The 25,012-nt window shown below is 49.2% G+C and overlaps 1 protein-coding gene across 1 annotated transcript; it reads right to left on the bottom strand.

Annotated features, from left to right (window-relative positions):
* Positions 1-1,628: 1,628 nt before the first annotated feature.
* LOC120845765 (G2/mitotic-specific cyclin-A-like) lies at positions 1,629-24,602 on the bottom strand. The gene is made up of 8 exons (XM_040217301.2): positions 24,344-24,602; positions 19,476-19,722; positions 17,549-17,673; positions 15,029-15,252; positions 12,036-12,240; positions 9,485-9,598; positions 5,143-5,276; positions 1,629-1,911 (listed from the first exon to the last, which is right to left on the bottom strand). Exons 1-8 carry the CDS (start codon positions 24,560-24,562, stop codon positions 1,863-1,865), a joined length of 1,317 nt encoding a protein of 438 aa, XP_040073235.1. The 5' UTR covers positions 24,563-24,602; the 3' UTR covers positions 1,629-1,862.
* Between the last annotated feature and the right edge of the window lie 410 nt (positions 24,603-25,012).

Here is a 25,012-nt window from a genome sequence, read left to right as displayed (position 1 = left end):
AACCTCAGGGTGCGGCGCGTGTTTGGGGAGCGATGCGACAGGCGACGCAGGTAGTACCGTGCACAGGCCGGAGCGCTGTTTCAGCTCATATTGTCCGCGATAGTACCTCGCATGACAAGGCACTAGTCATTTGCAGTGCACCCGGCGCTATCTGATAAATACCGCCGACATCCATCAAACTATGTTCTTGTTGCTCTGCACACGATCAATGATACACTATCGAGTTATCTGAAGCAGGACTAAGATTTGGAAAGGTTGAGCAGATGACAGAGATTGGCATGTTGTTTGTGTAATTTTCTGAAGAGTTACTCACACCGGCAGATTCTGTCTTATCATTCCTGGAAAACCTTAAAGTTGCTCTACAAGACACATCAGACAAGCTTCAAGGTTTTGCCTAGTGTCAAGCAATCGCTGCAGGTGCTGTCACCGTCTGGCTCCCAATACGCGATCCAGCCTACGAGTGACCACAACACACGTTACTACTTCAAGGCATTATATTGAAATGTTTTTCGAAAACGGGGAAAGACAAACACTAGATGCATGCCCGAAGGGTGGCAAGTCAATAACAAGTCTCAAAGGAGTTACGACCCACAAATACCAATTTCTTTGAGAGACCGAGAGGGCGAAGAGTCCTGCTCATGAGCCCCTTGCAGATGACTATACTAAATAGGAGGCAAGAGGGGTTTCCGCATAATTTGCTTGGGACTTCAAATGACACTTTCTTTCATAGTTACTTTTTTTTACAGTTTTGCATTACATCTCGTCTCCTCCACTCCCCTATCCCCATGAACATCTTAGCTTAAAACACGCCAGAATCAAAAATGGCATTTTCACTCGGGTTGAAGCATTCGGGCCGATCGCAAACCGAGTCACTAGTTTTGTTTAGTTCAGGTCACCGGAGTATACGTTGCCCGGAAACATTTTGCATATCCCGCCGTAGACGTGTTTCCGGCACAGTGGTAGTTTAGCCCCATGTCAGAGTACAAACATCTTCGCCCGAATTGAGAGCTAAAAGCATACCTATTTTGTAAGCCTCGCGAAAACCACAGACTTGCACACTTTCCTGAACCAATCGCATTCATTCAAAACAAACCAATGCAGACCAACGAAATCTGGTTCAGTACATTTATTGGACAGGACACAAACTGGCTTAAAAAGAATACTTTGTTCGACACTTATGTACAGGGCTTAAAAGTGGAGTCAGTTTTTTTTTAAATAAAAAAGAAAGGATGTGGCACTTGGATAAATATACCACCCTTTCATACACAGTGGAAATGTCTCTTTGAATGATGCATCCGTATCATATCTGCACTGTACATGAGTATGTCAGAGACAGACCATGGAAATTAAAAGCTGAAGTTGGGGGGTGAGTAAAAGCTGCGAGATGCGCTCTATACTTGCTCATTTTAATGCAAACTGCAGACAAGGCTACGAGCCAGCAGGATCAATCTCAAGCGAGCCAAAAAACATGCGCCATGCTGCTCCGAGGTGTTGCAGGTCTGTGGTAGAAAAACTGCAACGTGTTGCATAATTCTTAACTCGCTCGTTACTGCGCCTGGCAGCCAAGCCAACAGTTTCACCCATAGTCCCCCCCCCCTCCCCGCCCCAATGTAAAAAAATGGGTTTCATTTAAAATCTTGCAACAGCAGTGGCGACTTTCATTCTTTTCACAATCGCACAAGACATGAGATTGCACACTTCGACCATCGATGTACACATGCAGTCCCACAGGCAATTAAAAAAACTTGTTCGCGTTGAGGTTGAGCGGTACATGCAGTGCAGCATGCATTGTCTCACATGCAATTAAAAAAACTTGTTCGTATTGAGTTTGAGCGGCAGTGGTGGTGACGCGGAGTCGTCCGCTAGAAGGGCAGCGTGGACGCAGGCTTCTGATTCGCGACGTAGTGAAACCTGGTGTAGAGGAAAAACAAAAGGCGGTGTGAGCGACAAGAACTCTAGCAGCACACTTTGTTCTGCGATTCCTTAGGACGTCTTAATGTTATGGGGATGTTCTATGGAGGAAATCCCCAGAACGTTAGGACATCCAAGGGACGTTCACTGAACTAAGCGCCGAAATCACAACCCTCGCCCCAACCGAGGTGCCCCTCCACTTCCTCGAGGCAGACGAGAGAGCCGGCGCCGGCCAATCGCAAGGACGAATAGGCAACCTAGGCTGCTTATTCACCCTCTCGCTTTCCTCGAGGAAGTGAAGGGGTACCTAAATAGGAGCAAGATTTGTGCATTCGGCGGTAAGCGTGCTAGTATTTGGGAAGGCAGGCAGCACCAAAACGGTGTAGGTCTAAGTAGGGCTCCATATTTTTAAGGCAGAATCTGTTTATACTCCATTTTAGAACTGCTCCAACAGTCGACTGTTCCACGTAGGTTGAACTTGTTTGAAGCGTATAGGCCCGTTATTAAAACAAATGAAAGATTACTCTCGAATGGGGATGGAACAAGGAACAAGCCATTCCCAGCCAGACACCACACCGACCGAGGCCATTAATGAGGCAGCTCCAGAACTGCAATTCACTAGAGCGAAGGTTTTGTGGTATTTGCAACGTCAAATGTACGTTACCACCAATGGGAAATGGTCGTTCGTAACACCTCTAAAAGATTTTCGAGCCAAGTGAAAAAAAAAAAATGATGCATGAATAAAAACAAAAACTGAAACTTTATGCAAACGGCAAGCATTCCGCGGCTACTCAAAGGACGGCACTGGCGTGTTCACTTGTCGCAACAGATCCCGAGAGGTGTCACTCGTCCGTAAGCAGTGCAAGCCAACCTTAACAGTTTGTTTATAAAGCCCTATTTACACTAGCTCAGCTACGCTGACAAAGACCAGACAAAGAATGCGTCCAGCTAGCATACACAAACTGTGCAGTTGTGCTAGCCCAGGAGAAGTCGTGAAGTCGAGAACATGAACGTGGGCAAACCGCTAAGCTGTACGGACCACCTGCGGACTACGTTCAGCGAGTCTTGAAGTCCAAACGGGCGCTTCATCGTTTGAACTGTCTTCTTCTCTTTCAAACGTTCCTTGCTTGTTATCGTCTGCTGCATAAACAGGCCCTGCCTGACCGAACACTCCAATGACATGCACAAGCAATGCATTTTTGAAGCAGGTGGAAACAATGTTCAACGAGAAGTGGCAATTTACCAAAAGGAAAGAAGAGGCATCTGCATTCCTAGTCACTGCCATGCCAATCACACAATCGGGCACCTTGGAAGCTAGAGTAGAATCATTATTTCAAGCTCCAGGAAGCGCCGAATTTCTCTCGAATTATCAGAAATTCATTTAAATACGATGCAAGATAACATTACAATTTGGTGCATGAATGGCTAGACATACAATGCAAATATCTTATGATTTCCTCCACATGGGCCTATAATCATAAGCAGGTATGCCATGCATAAAACATTGGTGAAACATAACACCAGTTATTTGACCCCTCAAAAATGTTTATCGTGGACTGTTTAGACAGCACGTGACACCTTAAAACACATTAAGTTTGTTCATCTAAAACAAAATGTGTCTGTTGTGGACTATCAGGCAGGGGACGCACGAGCGGTAAAACCAGGCGCTGCACTGCAATTTACATGGCAACTTGCGCGCACGCCGCAGCTATGGCGCGGCGCCCCGTCACGGCGTCCGTGCATGTTGCTATTGAAACTGCTGCACTTTCATTGCTCATGTGTCCCCTGCTTTAGCCCCATTGAGCGTGCTTCTTAACGAGCACCGGAGCACTGCGGAAAAGCAACACCCGCAGATACAAGCTTCGCAGGTGTTGGTTCTCCGCACGGCACCGATGCTTGGAAAGAAGCACACTCAATGTAGACAGCGAGAAAAAAAAAATATTGAATTGCATGAAAACGCCGTTATAATTAAATGGTTTATGAAATTTGATTAAAAAATTGCATTAAACAGGCTAAGACAACCGAAATTTTTAAATTTAGTTCAAACTAACCAGAAGTATGGCATATCCGAGTTTGAACTGTTGCGAACCTACTGTATGTCACTGCACTCTCTCCAAGTGTCCACACTAATGGCAAATTTGGGTGGTCAAATGCCGGCAAGACCGAGCCGGTGGTACCGACAACCACAAACGTGCCGGCGGAACATTATGTGACCACAACACATGAACAAAGGCTTTGGGCTTTGGATTGGTTTTAGATCCGTGGCCACTGGATAGACAAATAGTAAAAACCACGACGCTGCCATGGATGGTACCTATCGCCCTCTTGTGGATGTGCAATACACCGCAATTTTTACAAAGAAAAATTAAAAAAGAATTATCACATTTTTGTAAAATTTGAAGCAAGATTTATAAAATTGTAAAGTTAGTCCCAATTCATACATTTCTCAAAAAATTCGGAAGAATTGGCCGGTAGGAAATACTATTGCCAGTTTTCTGGAAAAATAAGTTGCCGACGATTGACCACCCGAATTCGACATAAATAAAAGTATGGCAATGCCTGGCACTATCACCATACAGCTGCTGCGAAAAGCCAAAGGAACGATAGAGTTATTGAAGAATGTGGCATTTGGTTATCTCGCATCAGGTGGGCTAGCTGAGTGCAGCGGTTTTAAGTTTGCTTGAACACTGAGTAATATGCCTCTTCACTGCCACAAATACCATAAAAGGGTTGCCCTAAATAAACTTTAAAAAACTTTTAGCCCTTCCACTCTGATGAAGAAGGAAGACCAGCAAAGCTGTACCTAAAGGATGACACTGGAAAGGCTGGAAAGGTTGCCGCCATTGCTCATAGATGGCTGTAGCTGGGGAAACTAGCCCTTAACAGCCCCCTGTAAAACTACAAGGGACTTGGGAGTTCCCAAAGGAAGTAGAAACGCATCGTTTTGAACGCAATGGTACTACCAGTGATTATACTGCATGACAGCAACAATGCCACCTCCGATGTTCTCACCAATGTCTTCCCATTTTTGCAAAGGATGTTTGACACCATGCCCGAACTACCGTCAATCATTGCTGCTTTCTCGAAACAAGCGGCCAGACAAGGCCAAGATATCAAGTTTTAAATCGATGTTCCCCACATGGTCATTTTTGTCACAGGAGTCTTGACAATGAAATTCGAGGGCTCACAAGGAAGCACAGAACAAAAAGGCATGCAGTGCAGTAGACTCACTTGAAGGACATGAACTTCTTCTGGATGGCCTGCTGTGCTTGTGTGCCAGCATTGCAGAAGCTGCTGTGCAGGCTGTGGATGCACTCCTTGAAGTCCTCCACGTTATAGCCAGAGTAGAGGACCAGGTCCGAGGACTGCACGCAATGAGAAGGAAAAGACATACGGATTGCGGAAGTTAAAGGGGCACTCCTGCGTTTTCTTCATAGTCCCCGATTTGCCTCAAATTTGACTCAACTCTGAGCATATGTTAACCGTAGCCATCTGTTATTCTTCCGTCCCCTCTGCCGCCCCCGCTCAGTTCTTTCCTTCCGAATTGCTCCCAACAAACCGAGTTCTCTAGAGCCAACGAGCCCCCGCCGTTCAAACCCACCGTCCATTCTTTTCGCCCTCAGTTCTACCCATCGCCCAAATGTAAACACCAGCCAAGTCGACTCTGCTCGCAAGCCCCGGCAGCAGACTTCTTCGCCGCAGCTGTAACCTTACCCCTCACTTTATAAATTAGCCTCGCCCTCGCCAGCTGCCATCGCCTCAAAGTACTCCAAGCCCACGTTCTTCTCTTCCCAGTTGCTTCCGCCCGTCCCACTGACTCAGACAAACCTTTCTTTTCCGTAATAAACAGTTATCTTAATCTTTAAACTTGTTCTTTCTTCCGGGGGCCTATCACCGCCCCCCCACAACAAATACTGCCGAATCAACCAAATTGTTTGGTAAAAAATATTTCGCTGATTGATTAAATTTACAATGTTGCTCCTCGGTTTTCTTTTCGAGACTGAAAGTTTCTACCGGCAACAATGAAAAAGTGACGCCAACGGCAGGTAAGGTCCATTTGTGGAATGTGGAATAGGTCCCGCGGATTACAAGCAGTTTCAAATAAATGTTTTGGAGCTCGATCAACCGCCATGCTACAGCATGAAACAAATTCTTGGCATACTGTACTGCATTTACACGATTGTAGGTCGAGTCGTAGAAACAAAGCATTCCACAGCCGACAAAATTAATCAACTGCGACATCAAGGACACATTTGCTCGAGTTCAGTCGGTTGAACCAGTAGCATCGCGCCATTCCGTACGCTCATTTCAGAACTTTTCGTCTTGATTTTAAGTGCACGGAAAAGTATTATTTATTTCCATGCGCAAACCAGCCTGAATGTTTCGCAGTGAACGGACGCGCCTGAATCACGAAAGTTACGACACTTGACGCAAAAGCCCCTTCGGAACGACCCTGGAACAGCCTCACTCCCCTGCTTTTCGCAAAATGCACGGTCGCACATCGTTTTATCGAAAGTTGAGGTCATGCAAGCTTGCTAGGGTGCCAAATAAGTTTTTTTCTATCGACACTTTTGATCCAGGCAGCTACAGTTCTGACTGCTCATTTACGGCCCGTCCTTCATCCGAAAGCGACCGAAAACAGCGCTGCTTGACGCAAGTTCGACCGGCCAAAGCGGGCGGTGCAACAGCAGCGTCAACGACAGAGGGACTTAATCATGGCAGCAAACTGAGTGGCTTCCGAGGGCCAAAGTCTGGATAGGTCCAGATGCTTTCCGAAATTAGAGGTCAAGCTTGCAACGTACGTCGCAGCAATGGGCGATCGGCTGCTGCCCGTGACGGGCTATGCGATCACAGAGAAAGCGCGGAAGATGCGGTCATTTGCTAAGTGCGAGAGTTTGCAGGACGATACGACGAATCAGCGTCTAGTAGTAGACATAGAGAAAGAAGGACAGGGGGCAGCTTCAGTTGTTCCGCCTCCAGCTTTGATAACTCTCAGGCATCTCGTGCGCCTCGCATGTGCGTGACCGACCAAAGCACGGCAGAAGGCATCGAATGCATGCTGGAGTTCGAGGTTTGCCATAGAATGTGCCTCTAAAGTGTCATCTTTCTTTTTTGCTGCTGTGGAATTTTTTCAGGGGGGGGGTCACTTACAATTGTGTGATAACACTATTTAGACTCCCTGCTCGTCTGTAATGTGACACTGAAAAGTACAGGTATACTTGAATGTTGGGTTTGACATCACAATAATTTGCCCTTTTCACGATAACTATTTTGACTTTTGCGATACAAAAAAGTATACCAGAGATGGTAAAGGCCGGCGATTCAAAAAACCGAGTTAGTTGGGGTGGCTGAAAAAAAATGTTGTGGGAGTACACCTTTAAGCACAACAGACTTCAATGGCTTTTGGGACCAAACTATGGCTCATGAAGGTCTGCTTAAAAAGTCACAAGTGCGCCGCTTGCCCGCTGCGCAATCTGTCAAGTGGGCAAGGAACCGCCCACCTAAACTAGAGTGTCAGTAACACAACTTGCAAAACAAACACTCGCATCGAACGTCAGCTAGAACATCAAAAAAAAAAGAAATCTTGCCGTCAATACGATGAAGATCTCTAACCACAGTGCGAGGCCGACAGGGTATCTATGCTCACTGAGGTTCTCATTTTAACATGACCTCCAAGAGCCCAACCACCCATAGCACAATTTTAATGCGAAAGCATTAACTGTCCCATGGAGCAAACCGCAGTCATCAGCATTGAAGCCGCGCCAAACGGCACCTTCCCCCGTCCAAATGTCGTCTGTAGCAGAAATCTGACGGCCCATTGGCTGGCGCATGTCATAGTTTCAGGGAACGAGGCTCCCATTGGCTCTCGTGCAGCATATTTCCAAGGGACGCCACTAGATGGTGCAGTGCACGCAGCGGCCCGGCAACGTGCGGTAGTGAGGGCCTGGTTGCGGAGCCCCTCCGGGCAAAATCAAGAAAGGGTGCACGGCCAAGCTCAGCGCAGCCACTTCACGAGAGCGCGTGCTCGGCCGTCGGCAAGCAAAACCTGGCCGTCCACGCCATGACGCCGCAGACGAACTGAGGGAACGGAAGGTCGCCATTCATGCTTTCGCATCCACAACTCATAAGTGCGTAGGTGTCCTCGAAATATATTGGCTGGAAATTCGTTTTCTCTCCGCCCAAAAACAGCCGGTTTCAGTGGCGCTCACTCTTTTCTATGGTCACGTGGCGTTCAAACTACAGTTATCCTTAGCTATAATAAAGTCAAGGGGACAGCAAAAAAAATGGATATGGTGGTAATTCGATAAAAGCGACAGGCAAAAAAAATAGTGCCAACACCTTGAAGGCAGATGGTAAGGCTACGGTACTTTCTGACCGTACATTTAGTCAAGCCAACCTTGGTTATGAGCATCTTGCAGCCGATTTATTGAGTAAAGAATTAACTAAATTGAGTTCGCAGATTATTTCATCCTGGCACGAGTTCACCTCGAATTTCTGCAGCCATTGCAAGAACACTGTCACCGCCAGCGCACTCCACTTTGTTTCGAAGTAGCCGTAAGATGTTTCGCATTTCCGCAGTCGTCGCGCTTCCTGAGTGCCTCTCCAACGTCACTTTGTGTTTGCCCCGGCCGCACGCAAAGGCTACGATCGCAGCATCTGTTGCAGGACCTACACCGGGAACGTCCGCATCGACAAGCACGAACCAATCAAAGTTACCCTTAAGAGCTTTGCAAACGTTTTTTAGGGATGCCGCGAACCTTCCAAAGTTCAAGTTCTAAAGGTTTCGAAATGTTCAAAATTCTCTTAGATCCGACTTTGAAAAGTTTGCAGCATTATAACTCTGCTAACGTTCAATGTTTCGAATAATTCGAAAATGTTAAGCTTTCTGAACCTTAAGTCCTAAGACATCAAAATATTTTTATAGATAGCTGGAAAGATTTGAATATTGAACATTGCATTGAACACTGAAAGGTTCAAAAGTTGAATTTTAAAATCCAAGCCTGAATTTCATGGAAATTCAGGCTTCGAAACTGCGGAAATCAAATTCCACAGTTTCAAACGAAGTTTTCATGAATTTATAAAGCAAAACGCGAAATGTGTTACAAATTTTACTGAAAACGTTGCCCATTTTTCTTAAGCCGTTACATACACCTTCCTTCTTCGTGCTGTGCTACTGACGGCACAACCTCTTTTACTCGTTATTTGTCGTAACTTACGAAACACGCGTTGAACTGGTTGTTAGTCTCCCGACACCATATTAAACCGCCTGGCAAAAAATAAAAGTAATTTTGCGGAGATGCCATTGTCTCTTGAAAGGCCGACGTACAACCTCTGTTTACTGCAGGGAAGACAATCCTCTTAGCTTTCCCCTCTCCTAAGCTGCGAGAAGAGCCAAGTTGGGGCGAGGTAAAAACTGGAGAGCATATAGGAAAGGAGGACAGCAAAAGTGGACTGGGCAAAGTCGGCCTTTAAGTGGTGAGGGAGTATTAGCACCGCTACTTCTCTAGCTACATCCTCATTGCCGTTCACCACAAGGAATAAGAACGCTAACCGATTGATAAGTCAGACTCACCCACGGGTATCGGTTGAGTGTGTGGTTTGCCAGGCACAAGGACGCACCGGCAACGATGCTGGGCAGGTACTGAAGGTACGGGTCGTCCTCCAGGAACGTCAGCTCGCACAGATACTGGAAGAAATGCCGCGCTATACTCGAGTGGCAACTGGTTTAAAAGCACACTGCAGAAGGCACTTCCAAACTTCTCATAATTAACACGCTTGATAAAAAGGGTAGATGCCTCTTTAGGCCAGTGTTGTGGACCAAGCACACTTCCCCGCCCAAATTCCGAGGAATTAGTTTATGCCTTCCAACTCCCATGAGTGGAGACACGGAGCCCATTCTCACTCCTGAAATGGCTGAACTGCTACACTTCTCCGATTCCTAAACGTCGAAAATGGCTTTTCGCAGCTCCATGGCATTGCTGGCAAAATCTGCATAAATTCGATGTCATAAATTGCGTAGCAGACAACTGCATAGACCGGCACAATGCGTTCACAAAGCACTGATGTGAAGAGCACGTTATGCAAATCACAACCTCTTGCGGTCCCTTACCGTGCAAGAGCACCCCCGCCGCCATCTGTCGGGCAGCTGTGGAACTCTCGCGATTTCTGAACATTTCCCATTTTTTCATTCACATCATTCTTTTGGTGTGCAGAGCGCAAGTTGGTTTGCTTCTTTGCAGGGGTGTCAATAATGTGAGAACGACGATTTCTTATTGGCTAATGCAAAAATATAGTGGGTAGACCTCAAGGCACCTAGCATAAGGCCTAGCCACTATTCTTTCGATCAAAGCCAATCAGAGCCCGGCGTCGTTCTGACGTCACCACAAATCCTCTGCGAAAAGCTGACTTTCTCTCCATACTGGCTTGAAAACCTTACTGTAAAGTTCTGTGAGAACGACCGCCACCGAGAGATCGCCCATCCCATTTTTCTGGCTAAATATCTACAACATAAAAATTCCGAAACATCACCCACCCCCGATTCCTGTCAGACGTCACGCAATGTCCGACAGGAATCGCATCAACCGTGTAATTTATTGCACTAGCGAGATTATAGCGGTTTATAGTTTGTGTGACAAGCGAGTTTATAGCGGGTTCCCGCGTTTTTGTCCGCGATCTGCGTGCGCGATCTCGATTCCACTTGAGTTGGTACCACATCTATATTGCATCGTAAAATACGATTCTGCTGCATTCACAATCTGCGGGATTTATTCCCGTAGCATACGAGTTTGTAGCGGATTCCCGCCTCTTTGTCCTTGATCTGTGCACGCGATATTGTTTCCCGTGACAGACAGGCTTGTAGTGGGTTCCCGCCTGTTTATTGCACCATAAGACTTCCATCTGCTACGTTCGTGATTTGCGGCATTCGTTCCCTTGAGATGAGAGTGCTCGGGCAGATTTCCGCGGGACCTTAACACCGTGAAACGCGAATCTGCTGCGTCGGCAACCTGCGGTATAATTTCCCGTGACACAGGAGTTTGTAGCGAATTGCTGCTTGTTTATTGCATTGCGACACTCGAATTTGCGGTGTTCACGATCTGCCTTACCAGTTCCCGCATCACATGGTTAGTAGCCAGTTTTTGATAAAGTTTTGCTGTGGCGTCCCCAAAGATAGCCCGCCCCTGTTTTTCACCATTAATCTCTTCATTTTGGGTGGGCGTTCTTTCGGAACTTTAGGTAATGTCATAAACGACCTTTTCAATAAATGAAACATCGAAAATACTGCAAAACCTTCGCTGCAGTGAAATGCAGTTCCAAAGTTGTCGCAAAGGCGCACTCCCGTGGTTTTCGTAGACGCTTGTTTTTAATGGCCTATTGTTCATTGGGCCTTGTTCAATAAAAATGACCAGTTCTAGATGGCAAGATGTCATAGTAAACTGCCAGCAAAAAATACACGACTACTTCATCTTCGGGGAGTAGGGAGGGAGGGGCATCTTCCGGTCTCCACCCCCTCCATAAAATTGGACCAATGAAAAGAGGGAGTTGCGTGAAATCACAAATATCTGTAATATTGCTCTTTAAGTGCATCAAGGATTATATTTCGACAAGAATGAAATCTCTGGGTGCCCGATCGGGGTGACATTGGCAAAACGAGCTGCAAGGAGGTGACATGAGCGTCGATCGGCTGCAAATATCTCCACCTTTCCTCCTTGCCACCCGCAAACACAGCGCGCCTGCAACCGATCATCACAGGAGGCGTTCACCATTGAATTGTAAACGCAACCCATGGTTTTAGATGGATCCTCTCTTCAATCTAGGCTCTAGTGAAAATGCCAACCGACGGGGCCCCTACTGTCTGCTTTAAGGCGCAGAAACAAGTGCGTCACAATCTTCGGTTAGATTTTTAGTACAGAAAATTGCCACCCTTGAGCGTAATTTCAGGTCTTTTTAGCATGGCTTGAGCCCGCAAATTGAGTCGTCGTCATAAACAGACAATCTTAGAACCTATTCGAGTTCCCCTTTAGGATATCGCGCAAGGTCGTAATTTATCAAGTCGCAAGCGGTCGCAAGAGTGCGCACCGGCCTTTGGTGACAAAGGCGGCACCTAATCAAAGAAAGCTCCTCACGTGAGCCAGGTGCTTGATGGTGTCCGGGGCCTTGCCGACTTCCGCGAAGCGGAGCAGGAAGCAGTAGATGGTGGGGGCCGCCATGTCGAACGAGAGCACCTTGAGCACGAGCTGTTCCATCCGGAGCACCTGTTGCTTCGTGTACGTGTCGTCCGTGATGAAGACAAACTCCGACACCTTCGGCGGGTAGATCTCCTCAAACTTCCTGCAGCGCCCACGTCAGACGCACCGATTAGTCTACAGACAAATGGCGCACTTACTAAGGGTGAGAGAGAAACGAGAGCAGTCTTCTGGCCGTTCGAGCTAGTCGTGCCAGAACTGCTCGTTCGGAAGAGCCTTCCGTACGCCACCGTCTGGCAAAACCCAAACACGACAAATGGTGTCAACTCTGCTATGGGTTTGTCGAATGCAGCTCATCTAGGAGGAGGTGCCGAATAAGTGACGAATGGCTTAAAGGCTTATACACACGACTGCAGCCGCTCGAATCTCGTTAAGACTGCTTCCGTTCAGCTGTTGCTATGGTGACTCCTACGATGAGCCAATGGGCAACGCAACGCAGTCGATGGAACTGTGTGGACGAGCTTTAACGCTTCGAGTGCCACACCCGAATAGAGCAGGGTGCGCTTCCATATCGTGTCTGGGTTTGCTGCCTGCCTCATTCAACCGGGCAGTCTGTTTTTTTTTTTTTCAACGTGTAGCAGCATGCAATGGCAAGCGATGAAAACAATGTTTTATTGTGCAGTGTCACTCTTTGTGGGCACATAATTTCTTTTGTTTAGGCAACTTCCGTTTCGATATTGTGCTTTTCTGTTGTTACAGATTGGTAGATCTGTATATCAATCTCGCACTTCAAGGAGGACGCCGAGATTTAGAAATATCCGACAAGCTGTATCCGACGACTGCGAGATTGCATCTTAATGAGTTCACTTATGATAGCGATAGAGGGTTCCTCTGACACTCGAGCATATAACTTATTACCATTTGTGATCAGAACAGATATCGAGTAAAAGGAGTAGTATTAAATAAGGCTCTAGTCGGAGTAGGTTTATCGCATAATGCGTACTAAATATGATTGAAAAGTGATTCGTACTGCCACACTCCACTGGAATAAATCCCCACTCCCTTTTACACTAGGTAGTTTGTTTAGCCTGTAAATATAATTGATTTAAAATACAAGCAAGAAACAGCATATCCAGTAACACGTCTAACAAGAGATATCTGTCCCGTAAGTTTATTGAACCTGCCAAACTAGAGACATATCCTAAACTGCAAAGACATTCACCCAAAAATATTATAAAAGCCTACACTTGAGCTTTAAAAGTGACACTGCTCTTAGCGGCATAGGAATCGGAGTTGATCAGTTTGCTGCTCTTTCGATCTACAGCTGCACGGGGACTACCGTGCTTACTGTATTTATTCGTATGTATATACTGTAAACGATTAATTTTATCGCGGGCTCAATATTTTGCGGTTTAGGTCAAAGCTGAAGTTTTGGAATATTTTGCGGGTTTCAATTTTCGCGATGGGGTGGGATGATCTAATATAGATTCCAATGTGTTTACATTTTACCGGAATTGTTCGCGGGACCCGATTTTCGCGAATGTAAGCGATTCGCAAAAATGAGGTCGTCGCAAAAATTAAGTTGTTTACAGGGGTGGCCAGGCTGGCCCGGCCTAAGAGCTGCAAACAAAACCACGAAACTTCCAAGAGCCGTGGGGGGGGGGGGGGGGCACACCTTTTGTTGAGAGCAATAAGCGAAACTCGAACTACTTTCAATCTATCCGAGTCAAAAGCAGATAAGTCTACGAAACCGCAATCTGTCTTTCGATATAAAACTCGTTCTATTTCTGTCTCTGGGAATTGTGTGTGTCTGTATGTGTGTGTGTGTGTGTGTGTGTGTGTGTGTGTGTAGGGGGGGGGGGTGTAGGAGAGGGAGCCGCGAGCCGCACTTTAACGTGCGAAGAGCCGCATGTGGCTCGCGAGCCGCAGCTTGGCCAGCCCTGGCATATACCCTTGTTTTTTTTCTCCCTTCTCTGCTTTTTTTGTTTTTTTGAAGAGATTAATTTGCAATTAGGACAAAGCTCAACCTGTAATAAATCGGAGCATAATTTGCATGCCCATTGCGTTAGGCCAGGCGTTGCCCCACAACAGCCGCTGCTCGTAGCACTCTGGTGCAAAGCGGTGAAGCTCGGCGTGCGCACACTGATGAAAGGCAGTGAAGGCTGACGCAAGCGGTGCAAGTGCCACGGCACGGAGGCATGTGGCAGACACGATAAATGAGTGCTCCTATCATGAGTACGAGTAGCTGCAATCAACTATCTTAGTATTTTGCAAAAGGTTTGTCGGGACTGTCTCCGAAATCGACTGGAAATTTAGAAGTCGGCGATTAACCAGCCAGTGCGTCAAGCGGCCAGAGCGGTCGATGCCCAGCATCAACGGCTCTGCCCAGTTGAATTGCCACTTCAAAGCGCGACATTGTGGCGTTCATGATCTCCTTGTACCTGTGCTTTCATCGGCCAAACCAGTCACGCGCAATCAATAGCCCCGTACCTTGCACTTGTAATACGAGTGTTTTGGTGGCGGGTGTTCGAGCCTTCGCCAGTGCTCCGACATAAGACGAGGCAAACTACACGGTGTGTAGAGACGCCGTGAAACTCATTTGTAAAATTTTTCTTTCCCTCTACTTCCCCAAATATTAAGGTCAACCAATAATGAAACATTAATATTTTTCTGATTTAGGCCCATCTAGGCACATGTGAGGCACACTTCTTAGCAAAAATGGCATTCTGGCACAAGAAGTAGCAGGATTCATAATGCAATTTGGCGCAGCACTTCCATCAGCAATGCTTGGGGCACACAAACTGGGCGTGTGCCATAAAAGCTGCCCTAACCATAAAAAAAGAAAGAACATGCATCAGTGTTGTGTGTAATCAAGATCGGAGCACGAGCGTGACGTCACCACCTTCGCTCTTACGCACGAGGAGTCCACTCACGCAGCGATGTAGAGGGCGGCTGTGCCGACGAGCTGCAGTTCGTTGCGGATCACCGACATGGCGGAGAGGAAGCGGTCCACGTAGGAGACGCCGAGGAAGAGCGTCTCCGGGTGCAGGCGATACTCCTCGGCAACCTCCACCAGCCAGTCGACGAGGATGGCGCGCATCGAGGACGTGATGTCCGGCTGCCTGCTCATGTACGTCGGCTTCAGGGTCAGCTTCTCCTTCGCGCACCCGGGGAGAGAAGAAGAGAGCCGTGAGAGACTCGCGTGAGAAGGCGTGCTTGAGGTTCTGCACCCTTTGCAGTTCTCGTACAGTGCCGCAACATTTTTTATATTTTTTCAACAACTTACGAGGCATTAAAAATGACGGCTCAGAGTTCCGACACTTTGAAGGACTTGTGGGAAGCCTGCACGGTGGATAGTTTCATTGAAGTGCTCAAACCCGTCGTTTAAAGTTAAGCAAGGTATCGTCTGAAGTTGCGGAGCAGCTTATGCGGTTCCGCGACTGAGGGAGACGAATTTGCCCGAGCCTCTCGACGCCGTATCCAAGGTTCGCGAAGTCCCAATTCGAGTGGTAGTTATAGTTAACTGCTCTTATGCTTTGCGAAACAATCGGAGAATGCGGTGTCACTAGTCTGGGTTCCCAAACTGCCTTTCTGGGGGACGTAGGGGGTTCCTCCAAGACTCTCCCAACTCCCAAATTTCCTCGAACGTCCCCACCCCCGGGTGAAGCGTTTCCTCGGTTTAAGTGCCATTTTCGCAGATCTAAGCCTTCTGTCAATGCTTAACTACAAGCCATACACTTCCTGCACACCTTGTGAGCAACGGGGGCTCCTTAACCTCCTCACTGGGGCATCTAAAAAATCCCGTTACCTTATCAGTCTGACATTTTTTGCAGAATAAATGTTCAGTTTTAAGTAAACCTCTGGGCAAGCCCACTGGTGCAAGCGCAAGCAGACAAGTTAGTCCTGGTGCCAGAGTTTCGAGAGGCTGCAACTCAGGCTCCACCAAGACTAGTTTTCAAACGGAGTCGCGTGCAATGTGTGCTGCACCAGACGCTCATCGTTTACAGTCACTCGAAGAAAGGGAAGCACCATTTCCCCGACCGATGCCGATCAAGGTGGAGAATCCCCGGCTTTTACAGTATCGCCGAATTCCCCTAACAACTCTCGGTTTCCACAGTTCCCAGAATGGTAGATGCCCCGTTTACTGCATCAATCTCCAGATTGGGGTTTCCTCGAGTCTGGAACGTTCCCCGGGGCGGTTCGCTGGTGAATGCGGGTATTTCTCCCGGCGAGAGATTATCTGGCAACGTGACTGCCTCAGAGGACGGAAAGTACCTGTACTCCATGTCACAGGTTGTGTGCAGTGCAGGCGAAGGAAATGCCAGGCAAAGAGAGAAAGGGCGAGCACCAGGAAAGGAGAGGAAAGGAAAGGAGGTCTCTCCTCGTCCCCAGCCTTCCTAGTGCTTGCCCCTTCTCACCTGGCACTGCCTTTGCCTGAACCGCATGCAACTAGTAACACAGGCAATAGCGTTCCAGCCGATATCGCTCGTCAGACCCTTGCCTATTTTTTTTACTCTCACTCCAAGACTATGTTTCCCAGAGATAACTTCACATGCCACTCCTAAAGCAGACAAATGCTATTAGTCTCGCATTTCAAGCCTCTTCATCTTCTCGCCCGTGCAAAAGCATACTTGAATAATCTAAGTGAGGACAGAATTGTGGCCAAAGCGGGCTTGTGCTACGTCTTACTTTCTGTCCGTGTCTCGTTGCACTTCTGTCATAAGGAATGACGTACCAACTAGTCCATCTCTAACTACTGATACTATTTATGGCAGCCATTTGCCAATCTCACAGCCACCTATGCTGCCCTGCAGAGTCGAGTCTGGCGCATCTTCCACAGTGCACGCACACCGTAAAAGCCATTCGCTCGAGCGCTGTGTTGCCTAAAGAAAAGAAAGACGAAACAGAAATCAGATAATAAAAAAAGACGAAAGTCGTACAACTGAATCAGCGTTCCTTCATCTTACAATACATTACACCTCATTTACGTTTACAACGCGTTTAGGCGGTCTTCTTCGGATGAGAGCGCGTAAAAACGAGATGCAAGACAAAGCCATGCACTCTCGCAGCAGTGCCGAGCTGCAGCACAACACAAGAGACGCTAGCCTGGACAACATAGCAGAAAACAGTAGACGTCGAGTTTTCTTTGTAGGTACCTCGTCCCCACGAAGCCAGTCATGCGACAGTAAAATCACCGGCAGAGAAACCTACATTCACTAGCAAACCGACCCCGGTGGAGAAAGCGGCCCATTCAGCGGCTCTACAACGCTGGCGAAGCCGTTCCAAAACGAAGCAGCGGCCCCATCCCGCAAGGCCGCAGGCACACTGCCCGTTAAACGTACAAAAGGTATGGTGCGTGCATGGAGCACGTTTTCTTCATACAACTGTATGCTTCGAACACGTCCTTTTGCAAGACGTATCAGCAGCGGCGTGAAAGAAAGAAGCCCACCCACCTCCTGCTGCCTGAGGTGGGTGTAGATGTCCTGGGCGTACTCCGAGCTGGCCTCCAGGTCCCGGATCTCCATGTAGGACATGGGCTCCAGGGTGTGCAGGGACGCGTCCAGGACCATGAGGGAGTCTGGGCCCCAGGGTCCAGGGTCTGCAGGGTTCCCCGGTTGAGGAGAGGGGAAGACGGCGGCGGGTCCGCTCGTCGGTGCAACCAAAGTGCCGCCCCCAACACGTTTTGACAGGAGCGCCCGGCCTCCTGTTCCGCCCACGCATTACACCATCTCCAGAGCGGCGACGAAGCGAGTCGCAGAAGCCATTGAGTAAAGGTCGATTCGGGCAGTTGAATTTCAGTGTGACAAACTACGCCGCGACTCCTCGAGTAAGCCTGGCGTGCCCCAGTCTGTCGCACTCTAGGCAAATGTCCGAACAGGTGTGCATCAGGTAGGAGGCTCTCTGGCACTTGTCAATGCGTAAGAACTGCACACGTGTGGTAACAAGGCTGTTTTTTCTTTAAAGGTGCACTAAAGACGTTTCTGAGATCGTCTGTTTTCAGGGGCGGATTTAGAGGGGGGGTGCGGGTCCGGATGCCCTGACCCCCCCCCCCCCTCCCCCTTGATTTCTGAATATGTACAGTCGGGGACAAAAGTCCCCAGGACATGCGAGCTGCGGCTGAAACGCATTGCTCTGCGCCTTGTGTTGTGTCTTCCCTTGTCCTGGTCTTTCGGCGCTTGTCTTTTTCCATTATGAACCAACTGGCCCAACTCACCATTTTGTTGCATTGCTCTGCCGTCTGCCGGCTGGTTGTCTGGTTTCGAGATCACACAAAAGCGCATACGCGTCCTACTCTGCCTGCAAACATGTGTGTTTTCCCGCTCTTCTGCGGCACAGCGCCTAACTCGGAATCGGACGCATGGTACCGCCTCAGAGATAGCGCTGGCGGCTGATGAGCGTCTGCTACACATTCCAAAATTGGAGATACCGCCTGCGGCGTTGCACCTCATTTCGCCGGGTTAGCGCACCTTGCTTTATAACCAGTTCAGCTTATCGCTCAGTTGAGCTGCCGTGACTTCTTGCTTTATAGGTGCCATGTCAGTAAGCGCTATCTCCGAGGCGGTACCACGCGCCCGATTCCGAGTTAGGCGCCGCGCCGCAGAAGAGCGGGAAAGCGCAGATGTTGGCATGCACAGAAGGACGCGCATGCGCTTTTCCGTGATCTCGAAACCAGGCGACCCGCCGGCAGATGGCAGAGCAATGCGTTTCAGTCGCAGCTCGCACGTCCTGGAGACTTTTGTCCCCGACTGTACAATTTATGGCGTAAAACGAGGAAAAGGGGGTTCCAAATCATACAGTACGCTGACCAACACCTGACCCCCCTTAGGAAATTCCTGCATCTGCCCGTCTGTTCTTGTTGGTAACTCATTGTACAGGATCTTAGCACCACAGAAATTAAAAAGTAGGCTCGTGCGACGTCCATTTTCCTACTAAAAATGTGATTGAAGTTAGTGAGATGCCCCTTTCCGAGTGGAAACCTCTGGAGCACAGAATCCAGCGGAGGCGTGACAACGGGCACACGGCCTGGCTGACACTCGCTCATCGTCACGCGGCTGCCTCCGCTGGATTCCGTGTTCCAGAGTTTTCCACTCAGAAAGGGGCATGGCACTAACTTCAATCACATTTTTAGTAGGAAAATGGACGTCGCACACTTTAATTTCTCTGGTGCTACTATCCCGTAGTATGAGTTGTCACCAAGAACAGACGATATCAGGAACGTCTTTAGGGCAGCTTTAAATACGGAAGCTCCCTGTGACATGAGCCAATGGGGCTAACCACAGCGCAATAAGTGAAACGATGTGAAACGTTGTGTAGGAGTTGTGAGAAAAGCCGCAACGCCGACGGACGGTCCGCCGGTATGCGACGCGACAGCAGACTCACCCGCGGCCTCGCACTCCATTCCACAGTCTGGAGAGTCTGAGCAGACATCGCCGGACGCTCCCCGATCATCCGAATGCGGAGCCTTCTCGCCGTCCTCGTCGGGAGCAACGGCGAGGACAGCCGCCTTGACGTCGACTTGCGACCCCCGTGCGCGAGATGACTCTGCGTAGATCTCGAAGCTCGGTGGAGCAGGGCACAAACTGGATCCTCTGCAGCTCAGTCTGGCCGACCGCCGGGCGTTGGATTCCTGCGTTCGAACGTTGTTGCCACCATCGATTCAATCGATCGACAAGGCGACCGAAGAAGGGCACCGTATACCCCGGACTAGAGTCGCTTTAGAGCCACCTGGAGAGTCGGGCGTCCTTCGTTAATCTGGAACGCATTTTAAAAGAGGCAGAGTCGGGATTGGTGCAGCCGTTCCGCAACGGTGCAGCCACACCGTGCCACTGCCGGCTAACTTTCCTGGGCTACCGCCCCGCCACGTTTGGTGGGGGCGCCACGGGGGATCACCTGGGCAAGCGACTTCTCGGTGTCTCGCAACACGGAATGCAGTCGTGTAGTCAAGTCGTAAACAATCAAAAGCTCCAGTTGTCCCGACTCTAGCGCGACTGCCTTACCTTCGACAACTCGTACACCAGCAGCACGCGTGCACAGCCACGCAGAAGGCATGAAGCACGTGTTCGAGGGCTGTCAATTCAAAGACACGCCATTTTATATCTGCCACCGACTGCAGCGACCTTGGGGATTGAGTCGCGGTGCAATATGGCACCACGACTCGACTTCTCGACGTGGTGCTGCCCAGATTCGCATATGTATTACTAAGGCATTCTGTGTACGGGATGTCTGGGTGCCAGATCAGAGAAGCTCCTTAATTATTGCAAGGAGCAGAGACCACGGACAAGCAGGTTGGCTGCCAAGCAGGTTATAAGTACTAGGAGGGGGCACATTGCAATATTGGTGGAGCCTAGTGATAAAAAGTTTAAACGATGTTGTGGCCAGTGTGATCGTAGATCTCCCTGGCAATTGGTGCGCGTGGCATATCACGTGTGAGATGGACGGTTGATTGTAGAAAGATTCCTTGCATGCTTGTGCGCGCTCCGTCCAGTAAGTTTTGTCAACTTCTAGACGAAGGCTAGCTACGGTCACGTGATCATGTTGGGCTAATAAGTGAGGAGAGTAAGTAGGAAAGTGAGAAAGAGGCGTCAAGGGAGCATGGCTTGTGGAGGCTACGCGGTCATGCCCTCTCCTACCCTTCTATCCTCCTAGTTGGCTGCTCTTAGGGAGCAGCCATCGGGTTTAGACCCTCAGCATGGGCATCGCGAGAGCGACCATGTTTCAAGAGCAGCGAAACACGTGCATCTCAACACCATCGGTGGTTTCAAAATGCCCGCATTGCGCCATTGGAGTAGGCAAACTTTGTCAGAGAACAAAGACCCAACCTCCCACGGACTGTAGATGACTCAACACTAGCCCTAACGAAATGAAACCTTTTCATCTCATTTCGTTTATTTAACGCTCAAATGCCCACATGCCTATCACCTTATGAACAGTCAGCAATCGCAGGTTGTTTAGAGTGTAAATATTTTGCACAACACCCCCCCTCCTTTCCCCACCGGATTTAAAGGTGCACCAGAGACGTTTCCGGGATTGTCTGTTCTTGGTGATAACTCATTCCACGGGATCTCAGCATCCCAGAAATCGAGAAAATATGCTCGTGCGAAGTCTATTTTCCTACTAAAAATGTTATCGAAGTTCGTGCCACTCGTCTTTGTGAGCAGAACAATCTGGAGCACATAATTCAGCAGAGGCTCCAGCCAATCGCAAGCAAATGTGCCTCGCGCACTGGCGCTGAATTCTGTGCTCCAGATTTTGCCGCTCAGAAAGGGCCGTGGCACAAACTTCGATCCCATTTTCAGCAGGGAAATAGACGTCGCACAAAAATAATTTCCCAATTTCTGGGATACTAAGTTCTCGTAGAAGGAGTTATCACCAAGAACAGACAATCTCAGAAACGCCTTTAGTGCTTCTTGAGGATGGTGGCCAATGACAGCCTATAAGATTTCTTACCTAACGAAATCTAAAACTGAATTTCTCCTGCTGAATTTAACGCCATGGTATACAGTACTTTTGCCAAATTCAGTGGCTCTAAACTGCACCAGCTACATTTGCCAACTAGTTTATCTTACTGTTTGTGTTTGGCACGTGGGAACTCTAACCAAGCCAGAAGTGGCATCATTTCGACATTGAGGAAACTACTCTATTTCTAGTTGATGTAATCATACTACTCACACGCAGTCTTCTGTAGCATTAGGTTAACAAGGTCACATAGCAATAGAAAGAAAGGGGGGGGGGGGGTTACTAGGGGCAGGAAACTAAGTCTTCAAGCTCTCAGTTTCTTGCCAAGGGAGAAACTCGGTTCCTCCCTCTAAATGAAAGCACAACGTCGCATATGTACCAGAATTCAAAAAGAGGCCGGGTGAACTGCAAGGTTCTTTACCTCAAAAACTGGGCAGTGTCGATAGATAAACTGTTTGAGAAGCTGCGTGAGCGGTTGTATGTATGTCTTAAAGTTTAAGAAACGGTCGACATAGAAAGCCACCCATTCCAATGTTACTGTCACAGATATCAGCGAAAATCACTACGACCGGAAAGCTCACGATTGTTCAAATTTTGCATTGCCAAAAAACACCTAAAAAAAGGGAACAGGTATGAGTTTACGAACACGAGCATGGAAGTGTTAGCACAATGGAAAGGCAGTTTGCACCAAACACTACCGGCTTGTAAATGATGCATGTACAGTCGGGAGCAAAAGTTTGCGGGGCACCGGAGCGCGTGCCGAAATGCATCGCCGCGCCGTGCAACGGCGAGCCGCCGCATTAAAAAGCCGCGCTTTGCGCATGCGCGCCCTTCGTGCTGGCAGTCATGTCTCTTTCGCTCGTTTCTGTCCGACTCACTCCTGATAACCGGAGTCGGCGCCAGGGGCGCAAGTTGCCGTTTCGCTGGCGTCCTCTTCAGCCGCCACAGCAGCCGCGCTGGATGACGGAGCGCCTGGTTAACCCCCTCCCCTTCCCTACGCGAGCTCCGGGACAAAGCGCGGCGGCTGAAGCAGACGCGCAGCATGACAGCCAGCGAAGCGCTAACTCGCGCTCCTGGCGCCGACTCCTGTTATCAGGAGTGCGTCGGAAGGAAACGAGCGAAAGAGACATGAATGCGAACACGAAAGGCGCGCATGCGCAAAGCGCGGCTTTTTATTGCGGCGGCGCGCCGTCGCAGGGCGCGGCGATGCATTTCGGCACGCGCTCCCGTGCCCCGCAAACTTTTGCTCCCGACTGTACAGGTCCCGTCAAAGTAAAACGGAGCGCCGGTGAGGCGACCGAACTGCATCGCCGCGCTATCTAGCAGCGCCGGCTGCAACTGATAGATGCCGTCTGCGCATGCGCGCGTGAAGTTCGCGGTGTCCTCCGTCTTTCTTCTTTGATCCTCGCATTAACGGCGTCTCGAGCTGCCAAACGGTGTTCCGATAAACGCCACTAGGTGTTCGGCTCGGGCTCGCACGGGGAGATAACACTGAAGGCACCTGTGAGAGGGGCGAGTGTTGTCGACGAGCACCGCCCCTTGTGCTACCAGGCGTCGATTTCAGGAAGAGCGTTGCGCCGCTCGAACCACCGATAACGCGTGGGTGGGAAGAAGAAAACGGAGGCCCCAGCGAAAGGCACGTTCGCATGCGCAGATGCAGCCTATCAGTTCCAGCCGGCGCTGCTAGATAGCGCGGCGATGCAGTTCGGTCGCCGATCCGGCACTCCGTTTTACTTTGACGGGACCTGTAAGTGCTAATCACACTTGTCTATAACGCGCGAGCGTTCGGCTTTCTCCGGGGAGCGCTAGACTGCTGGCATTCGCTGAAACTAAGCTAGTCAGGTGACGCAACATGGAACGGCCCGCTCGAGGGGTGTCCTGCCCACTCTATCAGCTGGCGGCGAACGCGGAAGGATGCTCGCAAGCTTTTTACTAACATCATTGCTCGAACAATAAACAAACTGAAGCATGAAGGCATATCAACGATGTCATCAAAAAAAAAAAAATGATCAAGCACTTTAGTTTTATCGCTTATCAAGCGATAGAGTGGGCACGATACCCCACGAGCGGGACGTTCCATGTTGCGCCACCTGCCTAGCTTAGCTTCCGCGAATGCCAGCAGTCTAGCGCTCCCCGGAGAAAGCTGCACGCTCGCGCGTTATAGGCAAGTGTGATTGGCACTGTACTTGCCATTTCCCATACCTTTTAAAATATATATTCTCACAATAAAATAACGAGATTCTGGCGTCGAGCACTAACGTTCGGAAAAGTCGATCCAGGCTCGATATGTAAGCACACTTGCTGCGTCGACCTAGCGTGTTCGCCCCTGCAGCAATGAGGACTACCCGAGATATTTTATCCAGTACACAGAGTAGCATAATTGTTAACAAATTTACTCGGTAAGAAAAACAAAAATCTACGAAATCTTTTTGAAAACGCACGCAAGGCACACAACCAAATTAGCGAAACGAGGACGCTTAATAAATGTTGCGCAGATAATCCGGAGTTACCGCGAAAAAGAAGCAGAATTACCGCAAACCGAAGCTTTCACGACAAAGATCCCAGGTCCAAGACGCCCCCAAAATCTCGCGAACAACAGAGAAGCGACGAATAACACGTTAGGTTTACAAATGGTTCAAGACAACGTAATGAACAGGCAAATTCATGCCCGGGAAGATCTATGAACAAGGACAACATAAAACATAAAAGAAATGAGCAAGGTTCTCTGGAAACCAATAAAAAAAGGGGGGGTCAACGACTGGAACAAAGCGACAAGGCATGAAAAAACGCACCTGTCGAACCAAATCACGCTTCGTGGGCCCGGCCTGCTTGCCACCGCCCACCACCAAATCGGGCTGCAAATTGGTCAGCGCCGGCCTCTTGGTCAAAGCCTGGGTCTGCATCTTGCTGTCGGGGTTCTCGGACCTCTTGGAAGGGGCAGCCCCGAAGGGTCTGGAGTTTTCGTCGCCGGCGTCGACAACGGACGCAACGTGAGCTTGACGCCTCGCCATGTTTAAAAAAAAACGGTCGGCTCGCTTCTTGCGCTCACGGGCAGAAAGACAGACGGGTCAGTTTGAAAATCTTGCGCCTCTCGGTGTGGGTCCGACTCACGGCTGCATGGGGGCTCCTTTCGGTGGCCTTCGTGGCTGACCCGAGCTGGTGTGCGGTCTTCGTATTGATGTCCGAATGTGGATTGGTTTCCCACGCCCGAGCCAACCGCGCTGTCAGAACACAACTGAAAGGATTGCAGCGATGCTGCTCAGTCAAAAAAGCGCTAAATTCACCGGAACAGGTTGGTTCCGCACAAACGGACCAATGAAATGCGCCGGTTCGGGTCACGTGAGGCCACGTGTGAAGCCCATACGTCGCTTATTTTTATGTTTTTAATGGCGCAAGTTCGCGCGACCGCGCGCGACTTCGCGATCACAGCGCCACCAGCGCCACTTCGAACCTTTATTTCG

Source organism: Ixodes scapularis, unplaced genomic scaffold, assembly GCF_016920785.2.
Source record: "Ixodes scapularis isolate PalLabHiFi unplaced genomic scaffold, ASM1692078v2 PGA_scaffold13__105_contigs__length_92229423, whole genome shotgun sequence".
Classification (NCBI taxonomy): Eukaryota; Metazoa; Arthropoda; class Arachnida; order Ixodida; family Ixodidae; genus Ixodes; species Ixodes scapularis.
Note: the sequence above shows the minus strand (reverse complement) of the source record. Positions and strands in the feature narration are given on the sequence as shown.